At 33.5% G+C, this 24,693-nt stretch overlaps 3 protein-coding genes across 6 annotated transcripts; 2 read left to right on the top strand and 1 right to left on the bottom strand.

Annotated features, from left to right (window-relative positions):
* The first annotated feature begins 4,253 nt into the window (after window positions 1–4,253).
* On the top strand, window positions 4,254–14,145 carry LOC101223040 (histone-lysine N-methyltransferase SUVR5). Of its 2 annotated transcripts, none has more exons than XM_004141979.3 (11): window positions 4,254–4,881; window positions 6,126–6,428; window positions 6,548–6,658; window positions 7,988–8,098; window positions 8,418–11,096; window positions 11,518–11,679; window positions 12,338–12,454; window positions 12,574–12,677; window positions 12,763–12,900; window positions 13,345–13,432; window positions 13,570–14,145. In XM_004141979.3, the coding sequence occupies exons 1-11, from the start codon at window positions 4,387–4,389 to the stop codon at window positions 13,651–13,653; spliced, it is 4,392 nt and encodes a 1,463-aa protein (XP_004142027.2). In that variant the 5' UTR covers window positions 4,254–4,386; the 3' UTR covers window positions 13,654–14,145. The 2 variants fall into 2 exon arrangements, with proteins under 2 accessions (XP_004142027.2, XP_031742850.1); XM_031886990.1 differs by having other exon boundaries at window positions 4,745–4,881; window positions 6,121–6,428.
* LOC101203807 (transmembrane protein 220) lies at window positions 14,052–15,839 on the bottom strand. Of its 2 annotated transcripts, none has more exons than XM_004141901.3 (3): window positions 15,518–15,820; window positions 14,514–14,849; window positions 14,052–14,319 (listed from the first exon to the last, which is right to left on the bottom strand). In XM_004141901.3, the coding sequence occupies exons 1-3, from the start codon at window positions 15,606–15,608 to the stop codon at window positions 14,240–14,242; spliced, it is 507 nt and encodes a 168-aa protein (XP_004141949.1). In that variant the 5' UTR covers window positions 15,609–15,820; the 3' UTR covers window positions 14,052–14,239. The 2 variants fall into 2 exon arrangements, with proteins under 2 accessions (XP_004141949.1, XP_031742851.1); XM_031886991.1 differs by having other exon boundaries at window positions 14,074–14,319; window positions 14,438–14,849; window positions 15,518–15,839.
* A 3,321-nt stretch (window positions 15,840–19,160) lies between these two features.
* On the top strand, window positions 19,161–23,952 carry LOC101204292 (BTB/POZ domain-containing protein At3g50780). Of its 2 annotated transcripts, none has more exons than XM_031887171.1 (4): window positions 19,161–19,682; window positions 19,815–19,896; window positions 20,057–21,127; window positions 22,532–23,952. In XM_031887171.1, exons 3-4 carry the CDS (start codon window positions 20,498–20,500, stop codon window positions 23,504–23,506), a joined length of 1,605 nt encoding a protein of 534 aa, XP_031743031.1. In that variant the 5' UTR covers window positions 19,161–19,682; window positions 19,815–19,896; window positions 20,057–20,497; the 3' UTR covers window positions 23,507–23,952. The 2 variants fall into 2 exon arrangements, with proteins under 2 accessions (XP_031743031.1, XP_031743030.1); XM_031887170.1 differs by having other exon boundaries at window positions 19,963–21,127.
* Window positions 23,953–24,693: the final 741 nt, after the last annotated feature.

Genomic DNA, 24,693 nt, shown 5'->3' with positions numbered 1-24,693 from the left:
GATTGAGATATAGACATATATTTAAAAAAATTACATATATAATAGAAAAATCTTTAAAAATTGTAGATTTTACAACATATTTACAACTTATAACAAATTCTATTTGATATGTTACCGTGGTAGAATCCAAAATTTTGTTATAGGTTATAAATATTTTAATTTATTTTATTATTTTTAAAAATATTTCTATATAATACCTTACAAATATTTACAAGTAAAATTTGACCCATAATACTTTTGTTTAATACTCTATTAATTCTAACTATAATTTTTTTTTGTTATATTTATAAATATTTTGTTATTTTACTACTTTCTTTTTATGGTTTCTATGAATAATTTTTCATTGTTGACTAGTTAATTTAAAGAAAATATGGACATAAGAAACAATAATGAAAAGAAAAAGAATATTCACACATGTGGGTAAGAATATTTTCCGAACTAAAATGGGTAAAAAGTGATGAATGGCTTTATTGAAGTTTTGCAAATCAACTTTGTTTTTTTTTTTTTTTCTCCTCTTAAAAAGTCTTCACAGTGAAGACAGATCATTAAGCACATTCAATTCATATTTTCTTTCCCTCCATCATTTTCTTGTGTATAACAACTACTAAAGTATATAATAATGGAAGAGTTTCGTATTATAACCACTAATGATATAAATAAATAAATATCACATCTAAATAAATAAATATTACATCTCAACGAGGGAGACTAAGTGTATGTAAAACAGTTATGATTAAGATTATTTAAAAGTATTAAAATGTAGTGTATATACCAATGAAGTATAATTTCGGCAACTTAATTTTAGAAATAGAAACTACTGAAGTTAAACTTGGTTATGAATGTGTTTTTTATTTTATAGTTATAATATATGTTGTAATTAAAATAAAGGTGAATTGACTTTTCGTAGAAAGAGTGGAACGAAATAATTTCTTAAGAAGGGGAAAAATTTACATGTGAACATTTGTATAACTCAATTATGAAACTCTGTGGACAAATTAGAGAAAACTACAAAATTCAAAATATTATTTATTGAATTAGGTCCAAACTTGGAGCATTCCTTCCCTTTTGCTTCACTCGATTTAAGGAGGCAATCGGTAGCGTATTTCATCCTTTGATTTATCGATAATGAAAATAATTTTTTATATTTGTGGGTGTTTCGGTCAGGCTACGCCTACTTTAAACGAGTGTTTCATTCTTGGAAATTGTCAATAATGCAAGTATTTTGTTGTAGTATTAATTTTGGAATTGTGATTTTGTTAATTTATTTTATGGGCAGTTTTGTTACTAACTCAATTAAACTTTTATAAATTTCGTGTGGTATGAATTCTAAAAGTTTTAGACAATGTTAAATTGGTTTCACGTTAAAAAAACATATTTAAAAATTTAAAGATTTATTAGACATATAATTCAAAGTTTAAATATCTATCAAGTGTACGATATTAATTTATTTGAATAGAATAACGACCCGGACAAAATTTTAAAAAAATTATGATCCATACAATTTTCTCCTTACGTTTTACACACTCAATTGGGCTTTGAAAGTCTCTCCAGAAATTATGCAATTTTGATACACATATACACCTTATATATATATATGGTATGAATGGTTATTGATTTTTCTTGGTTAAATTCAACATAATGTGAATGATAATATATATTTATTGACATAGGGACCTCTAGGTTAGTTTTATTTGTAGAGTACTATATGGAAACATAGGTGTCTTATATTTTTGGTATTAGAATAATGCACCATACCTAGTAGAGATAAAATATTATTCATTGTTTTAAATGGCTACACCTAACATTGATATCACAAGGACACTTAAACTCCTAACATATAAATATTTGGATGTTATCAATTGGTGCTTTTATTTAAAACCACATCCTTTGATTTTCTTTCATCTTTATGAATTTGTTGAAATGTCAAGGGCTTCTTCTAATCAATATTTGACGTTTCAAATATTGGTTTATCGATTTGACACAAACTTTAAGAGGAAAGAAAGCAAATTTAATATTATAATATTATCTAACGTACACTTTTTATTGTTCTGTCGGATTGGAATACGTAGAAGATTCAACAAGTGAAAATCAATTTTAATTTGAAAAAAATAACATTGTGAGTTTAAACATATGACCTTTCAAATCACTTGCACTATATTGTATCATTGATTTGTGATCAACAAGCTTAAGTTGATGAGTGAAGATAAATTTAATATTATATCATCTAAAGTAACACTCCTTTTCACTTGCAAAGGATACCGTGAAAACAACGTAACGAGTTGAAGACAAAATCTCTTAAATCACGATTAAATTACTTAACCGATAAAAAAAACTTAAATCTTATATTTTAAATTATACCAGCAATGAAAACAACTTATAAGATTGGGAACAAAACCTTAGAATTATATGAAAGGATGGATCCAAACTTACTATCCTCAATGGACCAATATGCTTTTCCTAAATAAAAGAAAGAATGGAAAACCCACTTTTCTCTACATAAAGGTACATGAATTACCACTCTTGTGACTTTTGCTTGACATTTTAATCATTTCTTTTCCTTTTTTTGCTAGTTGTAAAGTCAAGTTGAATCATGCTATCTTTTTGCATTCATCTAGATGCATATTCTTCTCCACCTTTTCGACTCTTTAATCTTTATGTAGGTTAAAATAAGTTTAATTAGTTAATCGATAATTGACATGGCTTTTTATATCTAAGAATTGATAGATTTGATCATTTCTTCACAATATTCTACTAAAAATTTTGTTAGGATATATAAAATTGTCGATCGATCTCCAACCACTATTATATACATATCATTAAGAGGTTTATGTTAGAGGATTGAATAAGAGAGATAACCAATTCCTACCTTTTCTCCCTAATTTGACTTTGAAATTGTTGGCCTAAAGTCATACTTTTTCATTCAGATTGGGAACCCTATTAAGACATGATTTCATTAAAATTATATACCATGCATGCATAAGATTGAGTTATTTGGTTTTATTCAAATCACTGACTTTAACCAATTTCCACCCTATTATTCTATGAGTGTGAAATAAAGTAGGATTATGTAGTCATAGTAAACCCTAATTTCTACAGTGTTTTTTTAGTCCAGGAATCTTTATGATTAATGAACTTTCCTTTTCAATGTACAATGCTAGCATAACTTAGTTAGAAAAACATAGAATCCCTCTTTGATTTTATTATCATTATTTATTTTCGACAAGTTTTAAGTAGTAAGATTGAAACTCTAATCTAAATCATGTTAATTAGAAATTACTTCCGAAAAAGTATTTTCCTCTACTAACAATATTCTAACATTAGAATTAAAAAAATGTAATATAGTAGAAAAGAAAAAGAAAATAAAAGTGGAGCAGTTAGATATGGATGGGTAAAATGCGAGTATCTTAATTTAAAATCCAATATGGTAGAAAAACTCAAACAAAAACCCTAAAACAAAAATCATTGGAAATAGAGTTCATTTACTTGAAAAAGTCATCATTGATATTTGAGTTGGCTTTCACTTTGTTCCTTAAATTTTACACCTCCATTTTCCCCCCTTTTTAAATGTATATTTTTCTAAGAAAATAAAAGTATTAAATTTCTCTCTCATAATTCAAATACAAAGTTAAAAATCATATTTTATCTCACTTGTTCGAGTTTCTTTTATCAATATAATAAGATTTAGTTTATTTTATTAAAAAAATATTTAATCATATATTTTTAAATATGTAAAAAATCTTACTAGAGAATTACCAAATATAACAAAATAAATTAATAACTATTATAAAATATAGCAAAAAAAATTACAATCTAAACTATATTTTATAATTTTTAATCCATTTTATTTATTTATTCTATTTATAGATATAAATTTTTTATTAAAATATAGTTTGAGGTAGAAACTAAATCATTTTAGATTGTAAAATAATTTATTATAAAAATAAAACTTAACTAAACAAGGTTAACATCATGAATTGATCTAACGGTGGAAAAGAGACGTAATCTCAATATCTAATTAAAAAAATGAAGGGAGACACTCACTTATATTAAGAAAAAAATTAAGAAATAAGGTTGAGTGAAAAGGTGATTTATAAGTTATAACCGAGAAGAAAAAAGAAAAAAGAAAAAAGAAAAAAGAAAAAAGAAAAAAGAAGGGATAAATAGAACTTGTTAGAGATAGGTAAAATTAGAAAGGAAAAAGAGAAAGAAAGGGTAAAAGTGGAAATAAGAAATTAGAGACATAATCGTGAGACTGTTGAGGGAAATTGGGTTATGGGAAAATAGAGTTTTTTTTTCTTTCTTTGGTTGTATTTTGGGAAGAAGAATGATGAAAAGGGAGTAAAGTAAAGATAAATGGTAATTAAATTAGAAGCTTAAGTTACGATTATGGAAGTGGTTCCTTTGTCTGATGTTCAACATGTTGATGAAGAACAACAACACCACTCTGATTCTGCAACCAAAATTTCTTTGTTCTACGATGGACAATCTTCTAACAACTGCATCGATCTTCAACCCCCGATGCCAAATGTTGAACTCAATCACTTACCGCTGAATCTTGGGGACCCTCAAATTAACACCCAATGTGATTTTCAACCCCCTCCTCAATTTTTGCCTGCTTCCACCCACTGTAGTTCGGATTCATATTCTAACTATCTCATGGATGCCCAAAAGCCATCTTGTGCTTCTCCTGACTCTGAATTTGATGATGCTAACACCGATAATTACTCTACTGAATCTTGTTTAGCATCTGAAAACTCTCGTATAGTTGTGGATACTATTGAGGATGATTTGCCTACCAATAGCAAGCCGGAGGAGTTGTCTGTTTCTGGGCCACAGCCAATGTGGTTGGAAGGGGATGAATCTGTGGCGCTTTGGGTGAAGGTATCTCCCTACCCTAATCTCAAAGTTCATAATTTTTTCCTTCATTAATACTTTTTTTTTAAAAAAAAATATTTCTTCTGGGAGTTTAGGGGTTTATCCAGTATGCATGTATGTTTAATCTCTTTTTTTTATTCTTCTTGTTGGGATGCTGCTAATTCAACAAACTCATAGTGTTACTGTGCTATGCTAATCCAAATTGTAAAGTTACTATGATGCTGTCAAATCAAATCAAATGTACTCTAATTACTTCAATTTATTCAGTTCTTGTTTGAGTCTTACTCATGACATCCAACATAAATATAATTAACATGACATGCTGACAGATGATGATTGTTAGGCAATGGACATATGCTTCTTTTGAAGTTTAAGTGAACTTGGTATAAGACGGGCCACCTTCTTGTTTGTGGTTTATATGTTCAGTTGTCCTCCTAGACTTCCAGCCATTTTAGCAGCTACCAATTTTCAAGTCATCCTCTCCTGCTTGGCAATTTGTGTTTTGATGCATTATCATGCACACTCTTGATCAGTCATCTTATTGGATTTCTTTTTGGATGTTCGTTCATACATAAAATTTCTTGGAGGGCTCCTATGTTATTTTTTAGGAAGCAATTCAGGGAAACAAGTACACCATAATTGGTTATGATTGAAAAAACTAGAGATGTAACTCCTATGTAGGAGCTGATGGAATTCCTGAATGAGTTAGGTTAAATCCTGCTGTCGTTGGAAGTAGAAGCAGAATCCATCCTTGATTTAACTATACTGATGGTCGTCATGTTTTTTATCAATGAAAAGAACATAGCACTGAAGTAGAGAAGTGAGGGAAACAGTCAATAAGCGCTGTTACAACCATGATTTTGCGAGGAAGGAAAACTTCAATCAGTTAACAATATGTCATTAGATGTGGCAAACTAAACTGAAACCAGAAAACAATTTTTAAAGGATGGTTACTCAAACACGAACACTAATATTATGCTAAAAAAATGTTTTTCAAGATATTTCTCAACAGCCTATTTTTGTTCCGAACAGGACCACATTCCAGACAATTTTCACTTCATAGATTGTGTTGGTTTCTTCATTCCCATTCACTCTGGGTTCATATTGTCGATATAAATTATAATTATATCAAACATACCGGTATTTTAATATGTTTTGTCATGTTCCTAAAAGTGTCTTCTGTTGTATTGTAGCAACTAATGGATTATAATTTGATTTTATTTTCATTTTGAAATTCTCTCCAAGTATAGTGGAGAGGGAAGTGGCAGGCAGGAATTAGATGTGCAAGGGCTGACTGGCCATTATCTACTCTAAAAGCCAAACCAACACATGACAGGAAAAAGTACTTCGTGGTCTTTTTTCCGCACACAAGGAACTATTCCTGGGCAGATGCATTGCTTGTTCGTTCTATTGAAGAATTTCCTCAGCCTATTGCTTACAAGAGCCACAAAGCTGGCTTAAAATTGGTTGAAGATGTAAAAGTTGCAAGGAGATTTATAATGAAAAAACTTTCTGTTGGCATGCTGAATATCATAGACCAATTTCACCTTGAGGTTTGTATGCGGTCCACACTTCTGTATTCTGTTTATCATTGCAATGAGTTATGAAGTTACTTGAGCTTTTATTTTCTTGCTTGTTCACTTATGAGCTGTGTTCAATTTGATTGATGTAGGCTCTAATAGAGAGTGCACGTGATGTAGTGACTTGGAAGGAGTTTGCCATGGAAGCTTCACGCTGTAATGGTTATTCTGATCTTGGTAGAATGCTCATAAAGCTGCAGAATGTAAACTTCTATTCTTCTTGATGGTATATGAGATGGAAATGACAAGAAGTTCATTTTGATTTCATGAATTGTTATTTCCCATTTTTGCTGATCGGGAGTTTATGCTTCTGAGTGTCTTTTAAACTGAAACTGATTCAGATGCACCTGTATATTTCTAGCCCTTAAATACCTCTTGTTGTGGCATCCATTGGTCATGAATAAATAAAAAAGGCTAGCATAGGTTATTCACAGGAAAGTTAATGGAGAGGCATGCATTTCCATCTAATAACTTGAGTGCAAATATGATGTGACTGACAAGTTTCAGCAATTACATGACAAAATAATTAGAGTGTATACAGTTCACTTCAACTTGGTTTTCTTCAGAAGGAAAACAAAACCGTGCTATTCAGTTAGTCTCCCAAATAATCATCTTCTTCTTTTTGTACAAACTGGTTAAAACTGAATTGATTTTGATTTCTGGTTTTGGGCCTAATTCAAATATTTAGTTTGACTCTGAAAACAATTGTTTCTAGCTTTGGATAGCATATATGACTTGTGAATATCACATACGTGACTTGTGCAATGCATGTCAGACTGTTTAGGTCCTATTTAGGACATGATTCGTAACAATTTTATTTTAGTGTGTGTGTGTGTGTATAGATACAACAGGAAAAAGACTTGTATTTATTGTATTTCTTAAATTTGAAAATGCATATAACAGCATTAATTGAAAACTGATTTTTGAATTTGAACTTTGAAAAATTGTGGTGTTGAACTCTGGAAACATAAATAATAGTTTTGTTTAGCATAACCCAATGTTCTAAAGTTATAAAATTGATTCAAGGTCTATGTCTATCTGTTCTAGGGTTTGCAGATGTTCTATATATGAAGTTTCATTTTTCAGAAAACTCATTATGTGTTTTCATAATTTTGAAATCTTGAACCTGAAAACAGTAGAAGAATATTACCATTTGTGAAATAATACTCAAATGTGAACTCAATAATTGTGTATCATGGGTTCTAAGTATTTAAAACATCCCTTGTTTCCAAAAACATGGAAATGAAAATGAACCAGATCCCCCCAAGCCTCATTATATTTCAAAAATCTGATTCTAGGCTTTTTGTTTGGCTCAATTCCACATTTTTTCTCTATCACCCATAGTTGATTGAAAGGTTCAGGTTTATATTCTAGGGTTTGTCCCAACTATGCTCAGGGAGTGGGGAAAGTTTTTCTTTTTAAGATCTTTCAACATTGTTTGAACCCTATGGTTCACCTTCTCGTAGGCTCCTGTATTCCCGTGAATGATTTCTTTTTTGGATAGTGATAAACTAATGTTCTTCCCTTTGCAGATGATAGTGCAGTGCTTCATAAATTCAGATTGGCTTCAAAATTCTTTGCATTCTTGGATACATCGATGCCAAAATGCTCAAACTGCAGAAATTATTGAAATGCTCAAGGAGGTAATGCTTACGCACTGATTATTTTTATTCCATCGTGTTTATTGATGAAGCAGCTCAAATAGCTTGATGGAACCCCTTCTTCTTCCAATTCTCTTTGATAATTTTTTTGTGGTAACTTTCTGATAATTTCTCAACAAGTGCCATGTAATTTTGTAGAGACGGTATGATCTGCCCAACTTTTTTCTTAATTAGGAAATAGAGAATTGTTGTATTGATAAATAAGCTTAAATTATCCAATTTTGATGACCAAAAGCTATTGCTATATCAAACATTTCAGTGATCTAGCTTTCTCTCTCTCTTTTTCCTTATATTTTTTTAGGAATTGGCTGATGCTATTTTGTGGGACAAAGTGAAGTCTCACGGTGATGCACCAGTGCAGCCTACTTTTAGTTCTGTGTGGAAAACCTGGAAGCATGAAGTTACAAAATGGTTTTCAATATCTCCCACCCTTCCCATTACGAAAGACAAAGAGCAGCAGACTGTTGAAGCTTTCTTAGCTACAGCTCTCCAAGTTAGCAGGAAGAGACCCAAGCTTGAAGTTCGTCGGGCAGAGGCACATCCTTCACTGATGGAATCAAAGTGCTCAGATCAAGCTATGGCTCTTGATATTGATTCTGGTTTTTTCAATAACCAAAACAGTTTAAATGCTAAATTATCATCTGAATCTCACAAAGGAGAGGCAAGAGAGATTGCTACATCAGCCGGTTCACTCAATACTATATCTGGCCGAATGACTGGGATTGTAGCTCAAACTGGAAATTTGGATCTAGCCTCTTGCAAGGATGTGGAACTGATGCCCCGAGCTGAAGTTGCTGCAGAAAAATCCTTAACTTATGGCAATAAGAACAGACAATGCATAGCTTTTATTGAATCCAAGGGACGGCAGTGTGTTAGGTGGGCTAATGAGGGTGATGTTTACTGTTGTGTTCATTTGTCCTCTCGTTTCACTGGCAACTCCGATAAGAAAGAACAGACTCGTTCTGTCGAATCGCCAATGTGCCAAGGTACTACTGTTCTTGGAAGTAGGTGCAAGCATCGATCCTTGTTTGGCTCCTCGTTCTGTAAGAAGCACAGGCCAAGGGGTGAAACAAAAACAGAGTCCACTTCCGTTGGAAATAAGCTTATTGAGAAGCAACAAGACATTTATAGTGTAGAAGATGCCAGTAATAAAGAAAATCCCCTTGGGGTGGACGAGGGTGATGTGACCAATAATGGAAACAGCTCGTCTGACAAGCTTGAACATCATGGAAAAGATTCTATTGCCTCGGAACTTCGACATTGTATTGGGTCTTGCGAACATATTGACAGTAATCCATGTTTAGAAAGCCCAAAACGCCATTCCCTTTATTGTGAAAAACACCTACCTAGCTGGCTTAAACGGGCGAGAAATGGTAAGAGTAGAGTAATATCAAAGGAAGTATTCATGGATCTTTTAAGAGACTGTGACTCACAAGAGCCAAAAATACATTTGCATCAAGCTTGTGAGCTATTTTACAGGCTTTTTAAAAGTATTTTATCACTGAGGAATCCAGTTCCTATGGAGGTTCAATTTCAATGGGCACTTTCTGAAGCTTCTAAAAATTTGGGAGTTGGAGAACAATTTTTGAAATTGGTTTGTCGTGAAAAGGAAAGATTAAAAAGGATATGGGGATTTGATGCTGAAGACGCACAACTTTCCTCACCTTCAATGGGAGCAGCAACTTCAGGGGCATTATTAACTTCAGGTAATTGCGGTGATGATATGAGTATCAGATGCAAAATTTGCTCAGAAGAATTTCTTGATGATCAAGCACTCAGTACTCACTTCATGGATGGCCATAAAAAGGAAGCACAGTGGTTGTTCAGAGGTTATGCTTGTGCCATCTGCCTAGATTCGTTCACCAATAAGAAAGTTTTAGAAACTCATGTGCAGGAGAGACACCATGCACCATTTGTTGAGCAATGCATGCTTCTGCAGTGTATTCCTTGTGGCAGCCATTTTGGGAATTCCGAACAATTATGGTTACATGTAGTTGCTGTTCATCCGAATGATTTTAGATTGTCAAATTCTAGTAGGCGGCAGAATTCTTCTTCCGGTGAGGATTCCCCAGTCAAACCCAAGCAGCGTAATATAGTTTCTAAGGAAAATGACAACAAGAATGTAGGAGGTTTACGAAAGTTTAACTGTAGGTTCTGTGGTTTGAAGTTTGATTTACTGCCTGATCTCGGTCGTCACCATCAAGCTGCGCATATGGGGCCAGGTTTAGTTAACTCTCGACCTGCAAAGAGGGGATTTAATTATTATGCTTATAAATCAAAGTCTGGGAAACTTGGTCATCCTAGATTTAAGAAGACTAAGGCAGGTGTGTCAAATAGGATCAGAAACAGAACAAAAGCTAGCATGAAAAAACATATCCAAGCTTCAAAATTACTAAGCACAGGAAGTGTAGATCTTCAACCTCATGTGTCCCAGTTAGCAAGTTCTCGTAAATTAACCCAAGGTTCAATTGTTGCCAAGGCATTTGTTTCTGAGATTCAGAAAAGAAAACTATCTCCTACCAATATTGACATTTTGTCTATTGCTCACTCTGCCTGTTGCAAGGTCAAATTTAAAGTCCTTCTGGAACAGAAGTTTGGAGTATTACCAGAGTATTTTTACCTTAAGGCAGTTGAATTATGCAGGGAAAAAGGCGAAGTTAACTGGAATATGAAGGGATTTGTTTGTCCTAAAGGATGTGAGACATATCCTCTTTTGATGCCTCATCCAAATGGTTTTGGAGACAACAAGAATGCATGCACTCCTGATCCTGTGAATAGCAAATGGAAAGATCATCTTTCAAGCCAGCAGTTTAGGGAAAAGACTGTTGTTTTGTGTGAAGATATAAGCTTTGGCCAGGAATTAGTTCCTGTGGTCTGTGTAGCTGATGATGGTCAAAATGTTGGACACTCGGTGCCTTGGGAGGATTTTATCTACATTAAGAAACCGTTGCTTGATAAATCCCTCGCCATTGACACAGAGGTAGTTATCTATGAATTACTTTTTATCTCAAGGCTAACGCTAAACTGATATAAATTCTTGATGTCAAAGAACTTTTTTCTTTCTTCAACATGAAAGATTGTGTTGATTATATGCGAGTTCTCCCTATTGTGTTTTTGTTCATTAATGTTTCTATACCTCTTTCTAATGTTTATCACATTATGATTTAACTACCAAATGGGCTCGTGTAAATTTTCTTGCACAATCTGCATATGCATCCTTAGTTGAGAGGCCAACATTATCCATTCATACCATCTAGGATTATCTGTATTGTTCTGGCTTTGGCAGGGTTTTAAATGCCTTTATATTACTTCCCAGAATTGTTTTTGACTAAACCTAACTATGATTATAAATTTTCAACGTACACAATGTAAAGTTATTTTTATGTTTGCATCATGTCCAGAGTCTGCAGTTCGGATGTGCCTGCCCCCATTTACTCTGTTCTTCCGAAACATGTGATCATGTATACCTCTTTAATAGTGATTACGAAGACCCAAAGGACATTTATGGGAATCCCATGCGTCGCAGGTTCCCATATGACGAGAATGGTCAAATTATTCTGGAGGTATGTTTTACATTACTTTCCAGCCAACACAGTCACGTTTCTTGATGCAACAATGTTTTTGATCTACTGCCAACACTCTTTATATTGTTTATTCTTACCTCCTTTCTCTTACTTTATTTTTATTTAATTGCTAGTTTGTTGAGTTTAACTTTTTCTTTAAGGTACATGGACACATTCATATTTCATATGAAGTTAACTTAATTTTAGGGCTTCTTTTAAATATAGCAAAATGAGCCAAAATATTTACAAATATAACAAAATTTCATAATCTATCAATGGGAGAATCCTATCATTGATAGATTATAAAATTTTGCCATATTTGTAAATATTTTAAATTTTGCCATATTTGTAAATATTTTCTACAGTTTTGTCACTTGGAATAATTTCCCTTCAATTTACTCATGCTTATTTGTTACTTTGAAGATTACAGATTTGTTTTTTCCATCCTTATATGGAATATGAATGGGTCTAAGTACCCTAAATAAACTTGCCGTCTGTTTTGATTTTGTTAATTCATCTGCTGTTGAATCATCTTCTCTGAACCATTGCAACATGTTGTCCTTGGTTCTTAAAATCCTCAAATTTTAAAACCATGTTTCATTTTGTTCCTACCGTTTAATGTATCATTTGTCTCAGATTGGGTTTTTTGTTTCTGCAGGAAGGTTACCTTGTCTATGAGTGTAATGAAAGGTGTAGCTGTAGTAGGGCCTGTCCAAATAGAGTGTTGCAAAATGGAGTTCACGTGAAACTTGAAGTCTTCATGACAGAGACAAAGGCAATTTCTCGCTTTTGTATCTCAATGATATTTCTTTTCCTGCTAACTTGTATATTGCCTCTAGTTTCCCAGCTGTTGTTTTCAGTAGTTTCTTATATGAAGTTGTAAAAACAAAACAGGGATGGGCGGTGAGGGCTGGTGAAGCAATCATGCGTGGTACATTTGTTTGCGAGTATGTTGGGGAGGTGTTGGATGAGCAGGAAGCAAACAGGAGACGTGACAAGTCTGTATCATTTTTTTTGAAGTTCTCTTTAAAATCATTTTTTTTATATTTTCTTCTATATATGATCCAATATATCTTTTATTAGGTATAACAGCGAAGGCAACTGCTATTTCTTGGATGTGGATGCTCATATTAATGACATTAGCAGATTGGTTGACGGATCAGCCAGATATATTATTGATGCCACACATTATGGAAATGTTTCGAGATTTATAAATCACAGGTGAGCAGAGATTTGTGTTCCACGTATACTTTCCACTCGTTCAGAAATTTGGTAATTTTACTGTGTTTATTTCTGAAACTTTTATGATCATTTTAAGACCAATCAACTTGCTGGCTTATTTATTATCTGCTTGGGGATCGTTTCTTTTGAATTTCCAGAAAGTTGCTAATCAGTTCCGTTAAAACCACTTTCACCACATATTATTTTATGCAAGCTACATTATGTATGGAATAGGCATGTGGTGTTCTTTACCCGTTAACTTTTTAATAATAAGATTCTTGATTTATCTAAATTGCATTTAACTGATTGGTAACACTAATATTAATTATACATCTTGTTACTTTTCAATGTGAAGTTTCGAGAGACAGTTAATGCTGTATCATGTATTTTTCAAGAGATCTACTGATTTACTTTTTTACAATTGAATTTCTTTCTCGTTTGCAGTTGCTCACCAAATCTTGTAACTTACCAAGTCCTTGTCGAAAGCATGGAATATCAACGCTCACACATTGGATTGTATGCTAACCGGAATGTAAGTGCTTGGTTTAATAGTACCAACCAAGTTTAGGACCTTCGTTTGATTTTCGACTTCTTTTTATATAACCAAGAAACATTCTGTACAAGCAATCACAATCTCATATTAAGACTCCTGTACATGTATTCCTGCAGATAGCTACAGGTGAAGAGTTGACATTCAATTACCGACGTGAGCTACTGCCCGTAGGAAGTGGCTGTGAATCTTCAAGTTGCTGAGGTCATATTTGATGAACATGTTCAACCTATCATTCGAGGGAAAAAGACCTGGAGCCTTAAATTTTGGAACAACGAGCAGGAGAGGTTCTGAGAGCACACATCCTGCACTGTTTTAAGGTTTATTCCCTCGTCTAGCCAAACAACTCCCTCACCCTGGAGGTCGGAGGAAAATGGCAAAACAAATTTTCTGTACGTAGGAATTTGTTTCCGGTTGAAAAGATGTCAATGCCCTCTAACCTTCTCTAGTTTGTAGCTATGGATTTATCTTACTTTTACTACTGGACCAACTTAGTTTAGCAAATTGTATATGCTTTTTTCCAAAGTTTCAAGGAAGTTTTAGGAATAAATATGTTCCCCTTTTCTTTTCTTTTCTTTTTTCATTTGGTTGTTGTGATGGGTTGTTTTGAAAGTGTATCATAGTTTACAATTGTGGCAGATCATTCAATTGTTATATCAGAACAGATCAATTTTATGGAGAGTTTGCATTATAAATTGGAAAAATACATGAACTAAATCGACCAATGTTGAACTCAAGAACTCTTTCCATTCCTTTGAAGTTTGTAGAGTGAGATTTGTGCAACATGTTTCAGAATTTCATTTTGCCCTTTTTCACCAAGAAGAAGAAAATGGGAAGTCCATAACTAAATGCCACCAAACATGCTATTCCTGCAATCAATTGAAAATATTCTTTAGGCTTATAAAACAGTATATCGATACCTAATTAATCATAACTTATACCAAAGATTAAAATAGTTTTTTCAAATTCGATTTTTGTTTCCCGTACCTTGATGTTGGTTTAATTTTAGCCTCTCTAATTTCCATTTGTAACCAAAGAGAGAAGAATGAGCTTATAGCCTTACCATATGTGAGATGTCTTGGAAACACCCTTTTACTTTTACTTTTACTTGTTCTACGAAGTTTTGGGGATGATGAAGATGCAGCTATCAGATGCAAAATCATGGAACACACAACCAATCCACTTCCTGTTTTCTCCCTCACCACTCTCTCACTTAAATCTAGAGAGAGAAAACCTGCAATTCCATTCATATAATCCTCTGCTACAACCTTCACCCACAAACATATTCCAACTCCCATTGCTGCCTTGGCAACATTATTCATGGCTTCTAAAGAGACGTTCCATTTGAGAAGATTCACAGCACAAGCACAGCCATAAAGTGGAACCCATAAATACCAATCTGCTCAAGTCAATATCAGAATTAGGAAAAGTAATTGAATGGCTTTTACAAGATGTACATTTCTTCAGTAATTTAGAATAACGGGTCAGACACACGTTTGAAATATACGTATTCCTAAAGCATTGGTGCTCCGTATCCATTAAATAAAAGATAGATTGTAATTATATAGCGGTATCAGGGAACATGTCTTGGAAATGCCTTAACAATTATAGTATTATCATAAATATACTAACATAAACGGTAGAAGTCTAAAAGTATATACTCCTCTGATACACTTCTGTTAAGTTGTGATATGATTGTATCATGATGCCTAAATACTTACTCTAATTGAAAGCTGTAGCGAGTAGTTGGATCATAGTCTCTTACTGTGAAAACGGTTGCACATGTAACAGGAAAAATCCACTAATCCACATGTGATGTTTTTGAGTTCGAAATACATTTCATAAATTCTTTTATTAAACAGTATAAAAGTAGCTGCTGCATTGTTTAACCCCTCCAATAAGCTTTTGTTTTCTAAATTACATTATTCAAACACACAATTTCAACTTCATCAAATTTTCTGTTGTCAGATCATCACCAACAGAAAGCAGCCTGAGATTTTGAAAAGTTCGGATCTTCGATTCACAAGTTTGTTAATTGAAAGAAAAGAAGAGAAGGGTTTGGAATACCAGGATCGTTAAACTGAACAGCTGTGGAATAAGCAAACAAAAACCCCATTAACACAGAGCAGCTGCTGTATAATTTGGAGGGTGTTGCCATTTTCTCTTCTTTTTCCAAAGCTTATACGATCGAACAGCAAAAACCCTTTTTAGTCAACGCCTTGCCCTTTTGAAATTGGTCTAAATATGGTTAAGTAAACCATAAGTGTTAGTTGTAGCTTAAAGTTTCTTTTGTCAGTTGAAAATTAATATTGCTCACATGGGTTTGGTGGAAAGATGATAACTAATCATCTCTAAGGTTTTGTTAATCAAAGTGTAATGAAAATTTGATGCAGATCTTAAAAACTTGAAAAGGGCTTCAGTTAATCAGGGTGTATGACAATTAAAACAAGTTTGTAATGTAAGGTATCCCAATTGAATTAAGATCGATTAGATTTCACAAAATTGTTCAATTTCTTGAGTAGTCAAATAATGATGAGTTTTCACTAAATCGAGGAGTGAGAATATAATAAAAAATGATGAAGATGAGTGAGAAAGGAATATATATGGAAATAGAAGGGTACATGAATGGGCATGCAATGCCCTATGATTTGGAAACAAAAGCATTATTATTCTTTTTGCATGGTCCTTGCTCTGTTTTTGTTTGAGTGTAAAAGATTCTTTTATCAAATGGTTTGTGACATTTGCTTATAAATGGCAGGTGAATCAAACAATAGAAAAGTTAAAAACTTGTATCAATTGGAAGTAAGAAAGAAAGAAAGAAGGCAGTTGAAAATTGCAGTAATTGTAGTAGTTTTACCAAACCAAAAGCTTTCTATGGGATTCTGTAATTATATGTAACTAAAAGCTATTAAAATTGAGAGTATTGAAGTGCTTTTCACTCCTTTACTTATGTGTTGTCTACGTTAGTTCTTTGGCAAAAAAAAAAAAAAAAAGAATGTTGTTTATCATTCTTTAACTGTGGAAATTAGAAACCAGAATTTTTCAATGGTTGGATAACACATCAACCAATAGTCACTTTAATATATAAATTGAATTGAGATGACATAATTATTGATATATGTAGATAGTGATAGGACTAACCGTAAAGAAGTAGACACTTGTATGGTTTCGGTTGAAGGTTAACGATTGGGAGTGTACATAAATAAATGATAACCATGCATTTAATTACTAAATGAAGATACATTACCATAACAGATAAGATATTTGAAAATAATTGAATGGTCCTAAGAGTACAATAATAATACATATGTACACTATGCAACCATGCTAACAAAGTAGTTATTAATACCATCAAATGGGTTGGGAGGGAAAGACATTATTTTTGGAGTAAGGCAACTTTCACAACCTTTCTTCCCCCATGATGTGGCCCCTTCTAGTCATGTAGTCTTTTATGATGAGGAGAATTAAGTGGAAAGACAATATACTAATGTTACTGAAGGAGACACCACTTTTCAAGTAAAGACCCGCCCTAATGAACACACTTAGTAGGTCACCAAAATTGGATGGCTATAGATGATGTTGGAATGGTTTGACATTTATGAGCCGACCTAGATGGAAGACTTTAGAAAGTGACGATTGATGTTGTTAAAGATGTATTCTAATTAGCTAAATTTATCTTGACAAGAAAAGATATTATTTAATGAAAAGACAACTTGAACATAACTCAACTAGTTAAGACATATGTTAAACATCTAAATATTAGATGTTTAAATATTGCGCTTCAATCTTGGTTTGTTGTTAATGTAAATATAGTTGAAGAAGAAAAAAAGAAGGTGAAAAGGTGTGTTTGTAATTAGGTTCATAGGTTAGAAATTAAATAAGAGTGTGTTGAAAGGAAATGTTTGCCAACGAGGCCACGACCTATGTAACATTTGGAGTAGTCACCATTGGCCCATTTTTACACCAAATCACTACTCAATTATTTCCCTCTCCTACCCCATTTATTAATCACAATACCCTCTTTTGCTATTTCTATTCTTTCTAAACACATTAAATGAACTGCCTTCATAATTAAATTATGACACAAAGTTGCTTCAATTTTGTATTCCTCTTTTTTAGTACTACTAGTTATGGAGATTTTGTCCAACCATTTTGAATGAACAAATATTTGTTCTTTTTTCCCTACAAGATTAGAGATCTTTCTCTAGTCTATGTTGGTAGGAGATAACGACCCGTTCAAATATCACCACAAAAATATGATATTGTCTATTTTGAACATAAATCCTCGTGACTTTTTTTCTTGTTTCACTTAAAACGTGTCATATGCTGTGATATTGAGAATTTGTTGTATGATTTATTCAAGGTAGAATTTTGATCACAGTAACAAAAATATTTCATTTGTTTTCTATTTTTTTTGTAATTTTAGCATAAGTACGTTCTAGGTAAGAAAAGATCCCATCTTACCTTTACTCTTTTTGACCTTCAATTAAAGCAAGTTTGTGAAATTAGTGTCTTTTTAATTTGTTATCATCGATCTAAATACAATTTAATGGTAAATACGTCAATTATCATTTACAAAGTTGATAGTTTGATTTTGAATGCTATAATTGTTTTTTTGATGACTCGGGAGTAGTAGTGGGTCTATGGATAACTTGGTAAGTTAGTATATAAACGTGTATTTATAGAATAATCTATTAAAAGTAAAGATCCCATTTTCATGAAAATAAAAGTTGAAGATGAGAGTGGGTTGAAGATGGGCATGGAAATAATAGCATGTGATGATTATATTCATTTAATTAAAACCCATTTCATTATTTCTTACATCCATGAAAAACAGAAATAATAGTACTCTCAATAATTGCACTCAAAGTCCCATTATAATTCATCAACCACAAAACCTAGAAATTAAAAGGAGAAATAAAAATCAAAAGCAAAAACAAGTCAAAAAGCTTTTGCTAAGACGATGTTTCATATTTTGTCATCTGATCTGTTTGCATGATGGTGATGTTGTCTACTCTGTTTTTCCTCTTTATCTCTATTTGCAAAAACTATATTTCAAAAAAGAATGAAAGAGAAAGGAAAAGGAACAAATCAAGATAGCAAATATCTTCAAGAAGCTTTGAATTTTAATTATAACTTAGAAGTATGGGCCCCAAAATGGAATTAGAGAAAAGAAAAGAAAAGAAGAAGAAGCAAGTTTTGATTGGAGGAAAGCATTATGAAATTTGAGCTTTCACAAATCAGCTTGCTTTGGGGGAGATAAGGCTGTTTCTTCCCAATTATTTTAAATTCCAACCTACAAGATTTTCCCCAAAGTTTGAATTTCAAATTTACAAAGTATGTTTTTAGTCTTTTGAAGATGATGTTAGTAACTTGTTTTATTCTTGATGTTTTAAAAAAGAAAAATACTTAGAAGTACGACTCACAATACCTATCACAATTTTTTGTTAGATATATAAAAAATGAGAGAATGTATCCATCATTATTGTCTTATAAAAAGTGTTTTTGATTATATGTTTTGCCACTATTTTTATATCTCTAACCCATTACACACTTTAATCTAAGTTCCATATAATTCAATTTGGCCCACCAAAGTCATTTATATTGATCCTATAGGTTCTGTTTTTATGACCATAGCTGATAGCTATCATGAATCTTGATCAAAGTGTTGAACTTGATCTGCAAGTTTTTAATATATATTTTTTAAATTAGAGTTAACAAACAAACCAAGTAAGAACAAGAGAAATGGAGTGAAGCTCGGAAGAAGACATTTGCATGTTGTTAGGAATTTTTGACAATCTCCATCATTTCATTTCAATTCTCAAAAAATTTCTTCATCTTCCCCCCACCACACTTGTGAAATTCCGTAGCTTTCACTGAGAAAATCAAAGAAAAATGAACTGTTTCTGGACGTACCCTTCTTCTCCATTATTGCTCCCACTTTGAGCTCTTAAACTTAGCAATGTCTTAAGGGCATTTCAGTCACTGCCACCGTACCCACCAAAATAAAAATGAAAGAAAAGAGCATTCTCATTTTGGGGCATTCCTAGAATATCCACAGATGCAACAAACAAACAGAGCCATTTGGAAACCCAATGAAAATTTTAAATGAGAATTGGAAATGATGAGGAAGGGCGTGCCTGTTGGATTACTGAGAAAGCTTTGCAGAGAGACCCACATGGTGATACAATCATCAAAAAGTGAGATGAAGGCAAATCGGTATTGAGATAAAGTAATAATCCATACCCACCTCTTCATTTCACTTTTTCTTCTTTTTCAATTCTTTTTTCTTTTGTGGGTCTTCTGATTTTTTCTTTAATTCACAAAGTTAAAGCATCTCTTCGCTAATTATTTCACTTACAAGGCTTTGTTCGTTGGTTCCCTTGATGCTCGACACTGGAGCTCTCTTTTTAATCATATTACGCTATCTTGGTTTCGAATAAGAGGTGGGTTTTTTCTCAGAATTCTCAGCTCTTCACTTTGACACTGATGTTATTATAGTATTACGACAGATGGTGATGATGTTTTGGGTCTTGGGGAGCTTTCAGATTCTCTACTCTGTAAGTTAGCGAATGAAATTCAGTGCGTTTGTGTTCGAGTTTTTAGGTTTTTTTCATATGAGGTTGCGCATCTCTTGGTGATGGCTTGAATGCTAAGAATTCTGAAGCAAATTTGTGGAGAAGTGGCGAAACGAATACGAAGTGCTATTGGCTGGAGATACATTTCTTCTTCCGTTTCATCTTTTTCCGGAATACAGATCGTCTCTCGTCTGATCTGATCTTCTTATATCAGAAAATTATGAATTGGGTGCTTCAATTTTAGTTTGAGCTGCCATTTGTGCATGGGGGTTGTTCAGTTCAAAGGTTGGAGTCTTTGATTCAGAAAGTTGGATGCTGTAAGTTTCCAATAACTTGCTTTTCTCTTTTATCTTCGAGACAACTTTTTCTTATCTAGATAAATTCTGTGGCTGTCCTGAAGTGATTTGGATCTTTTGTTCTTAATGATCCATTTTCCCATTGTTAAACAAGCTGCTATAAAGCAATAAAAATGGCTGAAATAAGGTTAGCTAGATTAGAACAAGGCCAAACCAAGATTAAAAATGTGCCAATTGCTGTAACCCCAGAAGGTTTTTGGTGCTGTCCTTCTCCTGTTGTTTTCCAAAAGACACTCAAAAGTCAAAATCCCCTAAACAAGCCCAAACCTGCCTCCCCTCCCTCAAAGATTCCTGTTGAGAAGAAATCGACCCCGGTGACTGATAGAAAGCCACCGCTTTCAAGATCAAGGTCGGCTGCTGTTTCTGATGATGACCGAAAAGGCAATGCTGATGCTTCTGGCTATAGTGCCCCAGAGGTTGTACACAGGACATCACGGCCTAAGGTTGAAAATATGCCAAGGAAAATAGCAATTGAGTTCGGTGAGCCAGGGACAAGTAATATAAAGGTCGTTTTACTTGGGAAGCAAGGATTTTCAGTGAAGTTGAGTGTTCATAAAAACGTTTTGATAGATAATAGTTCTTTCTTTGCCAATAAGCTCGCTGATCAAGAAGGTCCTTCTATGGAAATTGGTGATTGTGAAGATGTTGAAATATATGTTGAAACCGTGGGATTGATGTACTGCAAAGAAATGAAACAATGGCTGATGAAGCAAAATGTTTCTCGTGTTCTGCGAATTCTTAAGGTAAGAAACAAATTCTTATATTCAACATCACAAAATTAATAATACCATCTGTCTTTCTGTGGATTCATGTCCTTATGATGTTTTTGATATTTCATTTGATTGTTTTTGCTGATTCCTGAATCCTGATTTGAAATTATAGATCACATTTTGATAAATAGAATCTTGTCGTCTAGGAAGGCATGAGATGTTTGTTACCTGTTGCGATCCTGGTTATTGAATAGCGGAAGTTAACGGAAAGTTCTTGCTAGATTTTCAATGGAATCATTGAGGTATACCATCACAAATTGAAAACGTTGGCAAGTATAAGATTCTGTGGGTGACTTGCTTCTTTTTTAAAGTGAAGTACACCCGTTACTCTTTAGACCCTTGGGTATCAATCACTTAATTGAGCCTCTTGCAAGCTTAGATAAGTAGTTTTAAGACCTTCAAAGTACTACAATTATGATTGTGTTTCTCTTGAATGCTGTTTAGCTCAATTTTTCAAACTTTAGTATTTGGAGAAAAAAAAATGGCTAAGTGATGTTGAGTGGCTATAGTTGAAAGAATGCCATTTAGTCTGGCTAGTGGAATGGAGAAGCGTTGTCATCTCTTTTTTTCTTTTTTCTTCTTCTGATATGTTTCTTAAAATCCTTGAAGAAGCTAGTTATAGAATTAGAACCAAACTATATTGAAATAGAAAAGATGAAATCTTACGAGATAAACCAAGTGTTTTGAGGTATATGAACCCTCCTTTCTTATGATCTTTCATCTCTCTAAAACCCCAAATCACTCATTGAAACAACATCTAGTTTCCTCTTTTGCCTTGCTGTGTATAACCAAAATTCGTTACCATCTTCCTAACTTATTACTAATACATCCTTATTGATGCCTGAATTATGCCCTAATGACTTTCCTATCCACTACGTGATGTGTACATGTTCTTACTTTCTACTCCATTCCACTTCAAAGTTGCATTTGTTGGTAGGTTTACGTAATATTTCAACACTGTTTTCAAGTATTCAAACAATGTTGGAAAAATATAGTAAGAAATCAGTTCTAATTGTTAAAGCATGTAAATTGAAGTTTGGAAAATACAAGGGTTGCAGGAAAAGCCTTGAGGAAGACGACGAACAGTATTGGGGCTGATATGGGTCCATCTAGAAGTACCTTGCTACTTCCAAGACACTTAAATCTATTGAAAGATTTAACGGGGTGGTTTTAATTTTGAATCAAATTTAAGGATCCTCACAAACGTTTTATCATGTAGTGTTATATTTAATTGTTTAGGTCATAGCTGTGGCGTATTGTATGTCATTGCTTATTCATCTGCCGTGCCATATTGAAGATCTTGCGTTTGTGATTATCATGAATTTTTTTAAGTATGTGTAATGGCATAAAACTTACCCTAAAATGCTTGTTTTGTAGGTTGCTGAATTTCTTGGTTTTAAGTCATGCATGCATTCATGTCTAGAATATTTGGAAGCAGCCCCTTGGGTTGGTGACGAAGAAGAAGAAAAGGTTGTCACGTCCATCTTACGACTTCAAAGTGAAGGCATTGGGGTGAGCCCAGTATTGAAACGAGTGTCTGCAGATGTGTCTAAGCCCCATAAAGATACTCTTTCTCATATCATCGAACTTGTTCTCAGAAGCAATGAGGAGAGAGGCCGACGTGAAATGAAACTGGTAGTACTAAGGCTTCTCAGGGAAAACCAGAGTGTATCGAGCAATGCGAGTTCAACTGACATCTGCAATGAAATCATTTACTCTTCTTGTAGAAGCTGCTTGGCGTCGCTATTGTTCCTGTTCCAGCAGGCAGCTGAAACAGATTTTACTGACAGATCAGTGGACAGGAAAGAACCAGTGCTGAAGCAAATTACTCTAGAGGCCGATAATCTCTCGTGGTTGCTTGAGATATTAGCTGACAGGCAAGCAGCCGATGAGTTTGCAGTAATGTGGTCAAAGCATCAGGAACTAGCAACCCTCCATGCGAAGTTGCCTATCGTCTCTCGCTATCATATTAGCTGCATAACAGCTAGGCTATTTGTTGGCATTGGCAAAGGAGAGCTGCTACCAGCAAAGGATACACGAAAATTGTTGTTACATACATGGTTAGAGCCATTGATCAATGATTATAGCTGGTTAAAACACGGTTGCGGGTCATTTGATCGAAAGGTTGTGGAAGAAGGAATTGGTCGGACAATTCTCACTCTCCCACTGGAGGATCAGCAAAGCATTTTGCTGACATGGTTAGGCAGTTTTCTAAAGGTCGGGGATAGTTGCCCAAACCTCCAAAGAGCATTTGAGGTTTGGTGGCGTCGGACATTTGTTCGACCTTACGTTGAGACACAAGGAAGCATTCACCAGCAAGATTCCTCAATCACATCCCATTTGGAGCCTTGAGTATATGCCACTGCCACCACGATACTTACATAATGGAATATAAATAGAGAAAAGTAATGCTGAAGCATATGCATTTCTCAGTGAGCAAAAGGTGAACAAAACTGACCATTTGTTGGGCATTGTAGGTAGCTGCTGAGTTTATTGCTTAGTTATGATTTATGTTGAATGAATTTCGAGGTCAGTCGAGAACGCTGTTGATGAAGTGAATCGCTGCTCTGTTGTGAGTTAAATTTGTACGTAGTAGTATAAGGTGGATGTGCATTGATACTCTGAATGCACCTTTTATTGAAGTGAAAATCAAAGTGTTGTATGCTTTTGCTTTTGCTTCTTTAAAGGAAGGTTATGCTATTGAAATTTACTTTGTAACATCAAGATTGAGGCATTTCGACATTTCGGTTTGTTTTCTGTATATTTGTTATGGACAAACTTTAGGTCTAATTTGATAACCCTTTGATTTTTTAAAATTAGGCTTGTTTCTCAGTTTTCTATTTTATTTTTTATTTTTTTCAAGTAAAATAGTTAAATTCTTAGTCAAATTTCAATAATAAAAAGAAAAGAAAGAAGGTTAAACACGATCTGTTAGAATACCACCTAATAAGAATAGCCCCCTAAACTACAGATATATATTGCAATATTAATGAAGAAACTATAATATAACATAGCCAGCTAGTCTGTGCCAATATTTCCAACTAGGGATTTATTTCACACATTTCTCTCAACCTGGACTCTATTTAGTATTTATAACTAAAATTGTGATCAATCTTACTAACTACTTTCTACTATGCCCCTCCAAATAACCATACCAACAATCTTACTATTTTCTTAACTTGGGTCTTACACATGACTACAAAATAGTTGTTCTTAGAGTGTCCTTTTTTTGTTTTTGGAGGGAGGGAGTAAAGAACAAACACGAAAGCAGGTTACTTGAAATCAAAGTAAAGGCACAAAAGGAAGTTTGAACAAAAGGAAGACTGAAGTATGAAAAAAGCAAAAAGGAAAAGAGAAGTTTAAACCTCACCAATGTAAAAACCCAACTCATGAGCAATTAATTCTATTCTCATTTCCATCCATATTTACCCCAAAAACATAAGGGGCATCCTTTTGAATTACTAAACCAAAATGATATTTGAATCTTACACGACGAAATAATTAAAAAAAAAAAAAAGAAAAGAAAAACAGCAAAAAGA

Source organism: Cucumis sativus, chromosome 6, assembly GCF_000004075.3.
Source record: "Cucumis sativus cultivar 9930 chromosome 6, Cucumber_9930_V3, whole genome shotgun sequence".
Taxonomy (NCBI): Eukaryota; Viridiplantae; Streptophyta; class Magnoliopsida; order Cucurbitales; family Cucurbitaceae; genus Cucumis; species Cucumis sativus.
The sequence above is the reverse complement of the archived record's forward strand: the minus strand, read 5'-3'. Positions and strand labels throughout refer to the sequence as shown.

What these genes read in the sequence shown, in the direction of transcription:
- LOC101223040 (XM_004141979.3), top strand. Translation starts at nt 4,387, where the DNA reads ATGGAAGTGGTTCCTTTGTCTGATGTTCAACATGTTGATGAAGAACAA. An exon ending in TGCTCATAAAGCTGCAGAAT is followed by an intron (nt 6,659 to 7,987) that starts GTAAACTTCTAT and finishes TTCCCTTTGCAG; the next exon opens with ATGATAGTGCAGTGCTTCAT. An exon ending in ATGGTCAAATTATTCTGGAG is followed by an intron (nt 11,680 to 12,337) that starts GTATGTTTTACA and finishes TTGTTTCTGCAG; the next exon opens with GAAGGTTACCTTGTCTATGA.
- LOC101203807 (XM_031886991.1), bottom strand. Translation starts at nt 15,608, where the DNA reads ATGGCAACACCCTCCAAATTATACAGCAGCTGCTCTGTGTTAATGGGG. An exon ending in TGTTCAGTTTAACGATCCTG is followed by an intron (nt 14,850 to 15,517) that starts GTATTCCAAACC and finishes TGACTTGAGCAG; the next exon opens with ATTGGTATTTATGGGTTCCA. An exon ending in AAAATTAAACCAACATCAAG is followed by an intron (nt 14,320 to 14,437) that starts GTACGGGAAACA and finishes AATTGATTGCAG; the next exon opens with GAATAGCATGTTTGGTGGCA.
- LOC101204292 (XM_031887171.1), top strand. Translation starts at nt 20,498, where the DNA reads ATGGCTGAAATAAGGTTAGCTAGATTAGAACAAGGCCAAACCAAGATT. An exon ending in GTGTTCTGCGAATTCTTAAG is followed by an intron (nt 21,128 to 22,531) that starts GTAAGAAACAAA and finishes CTTGTTTTGTAG; the next exon opens with GTTGCTGAATTTCTTGGTTT.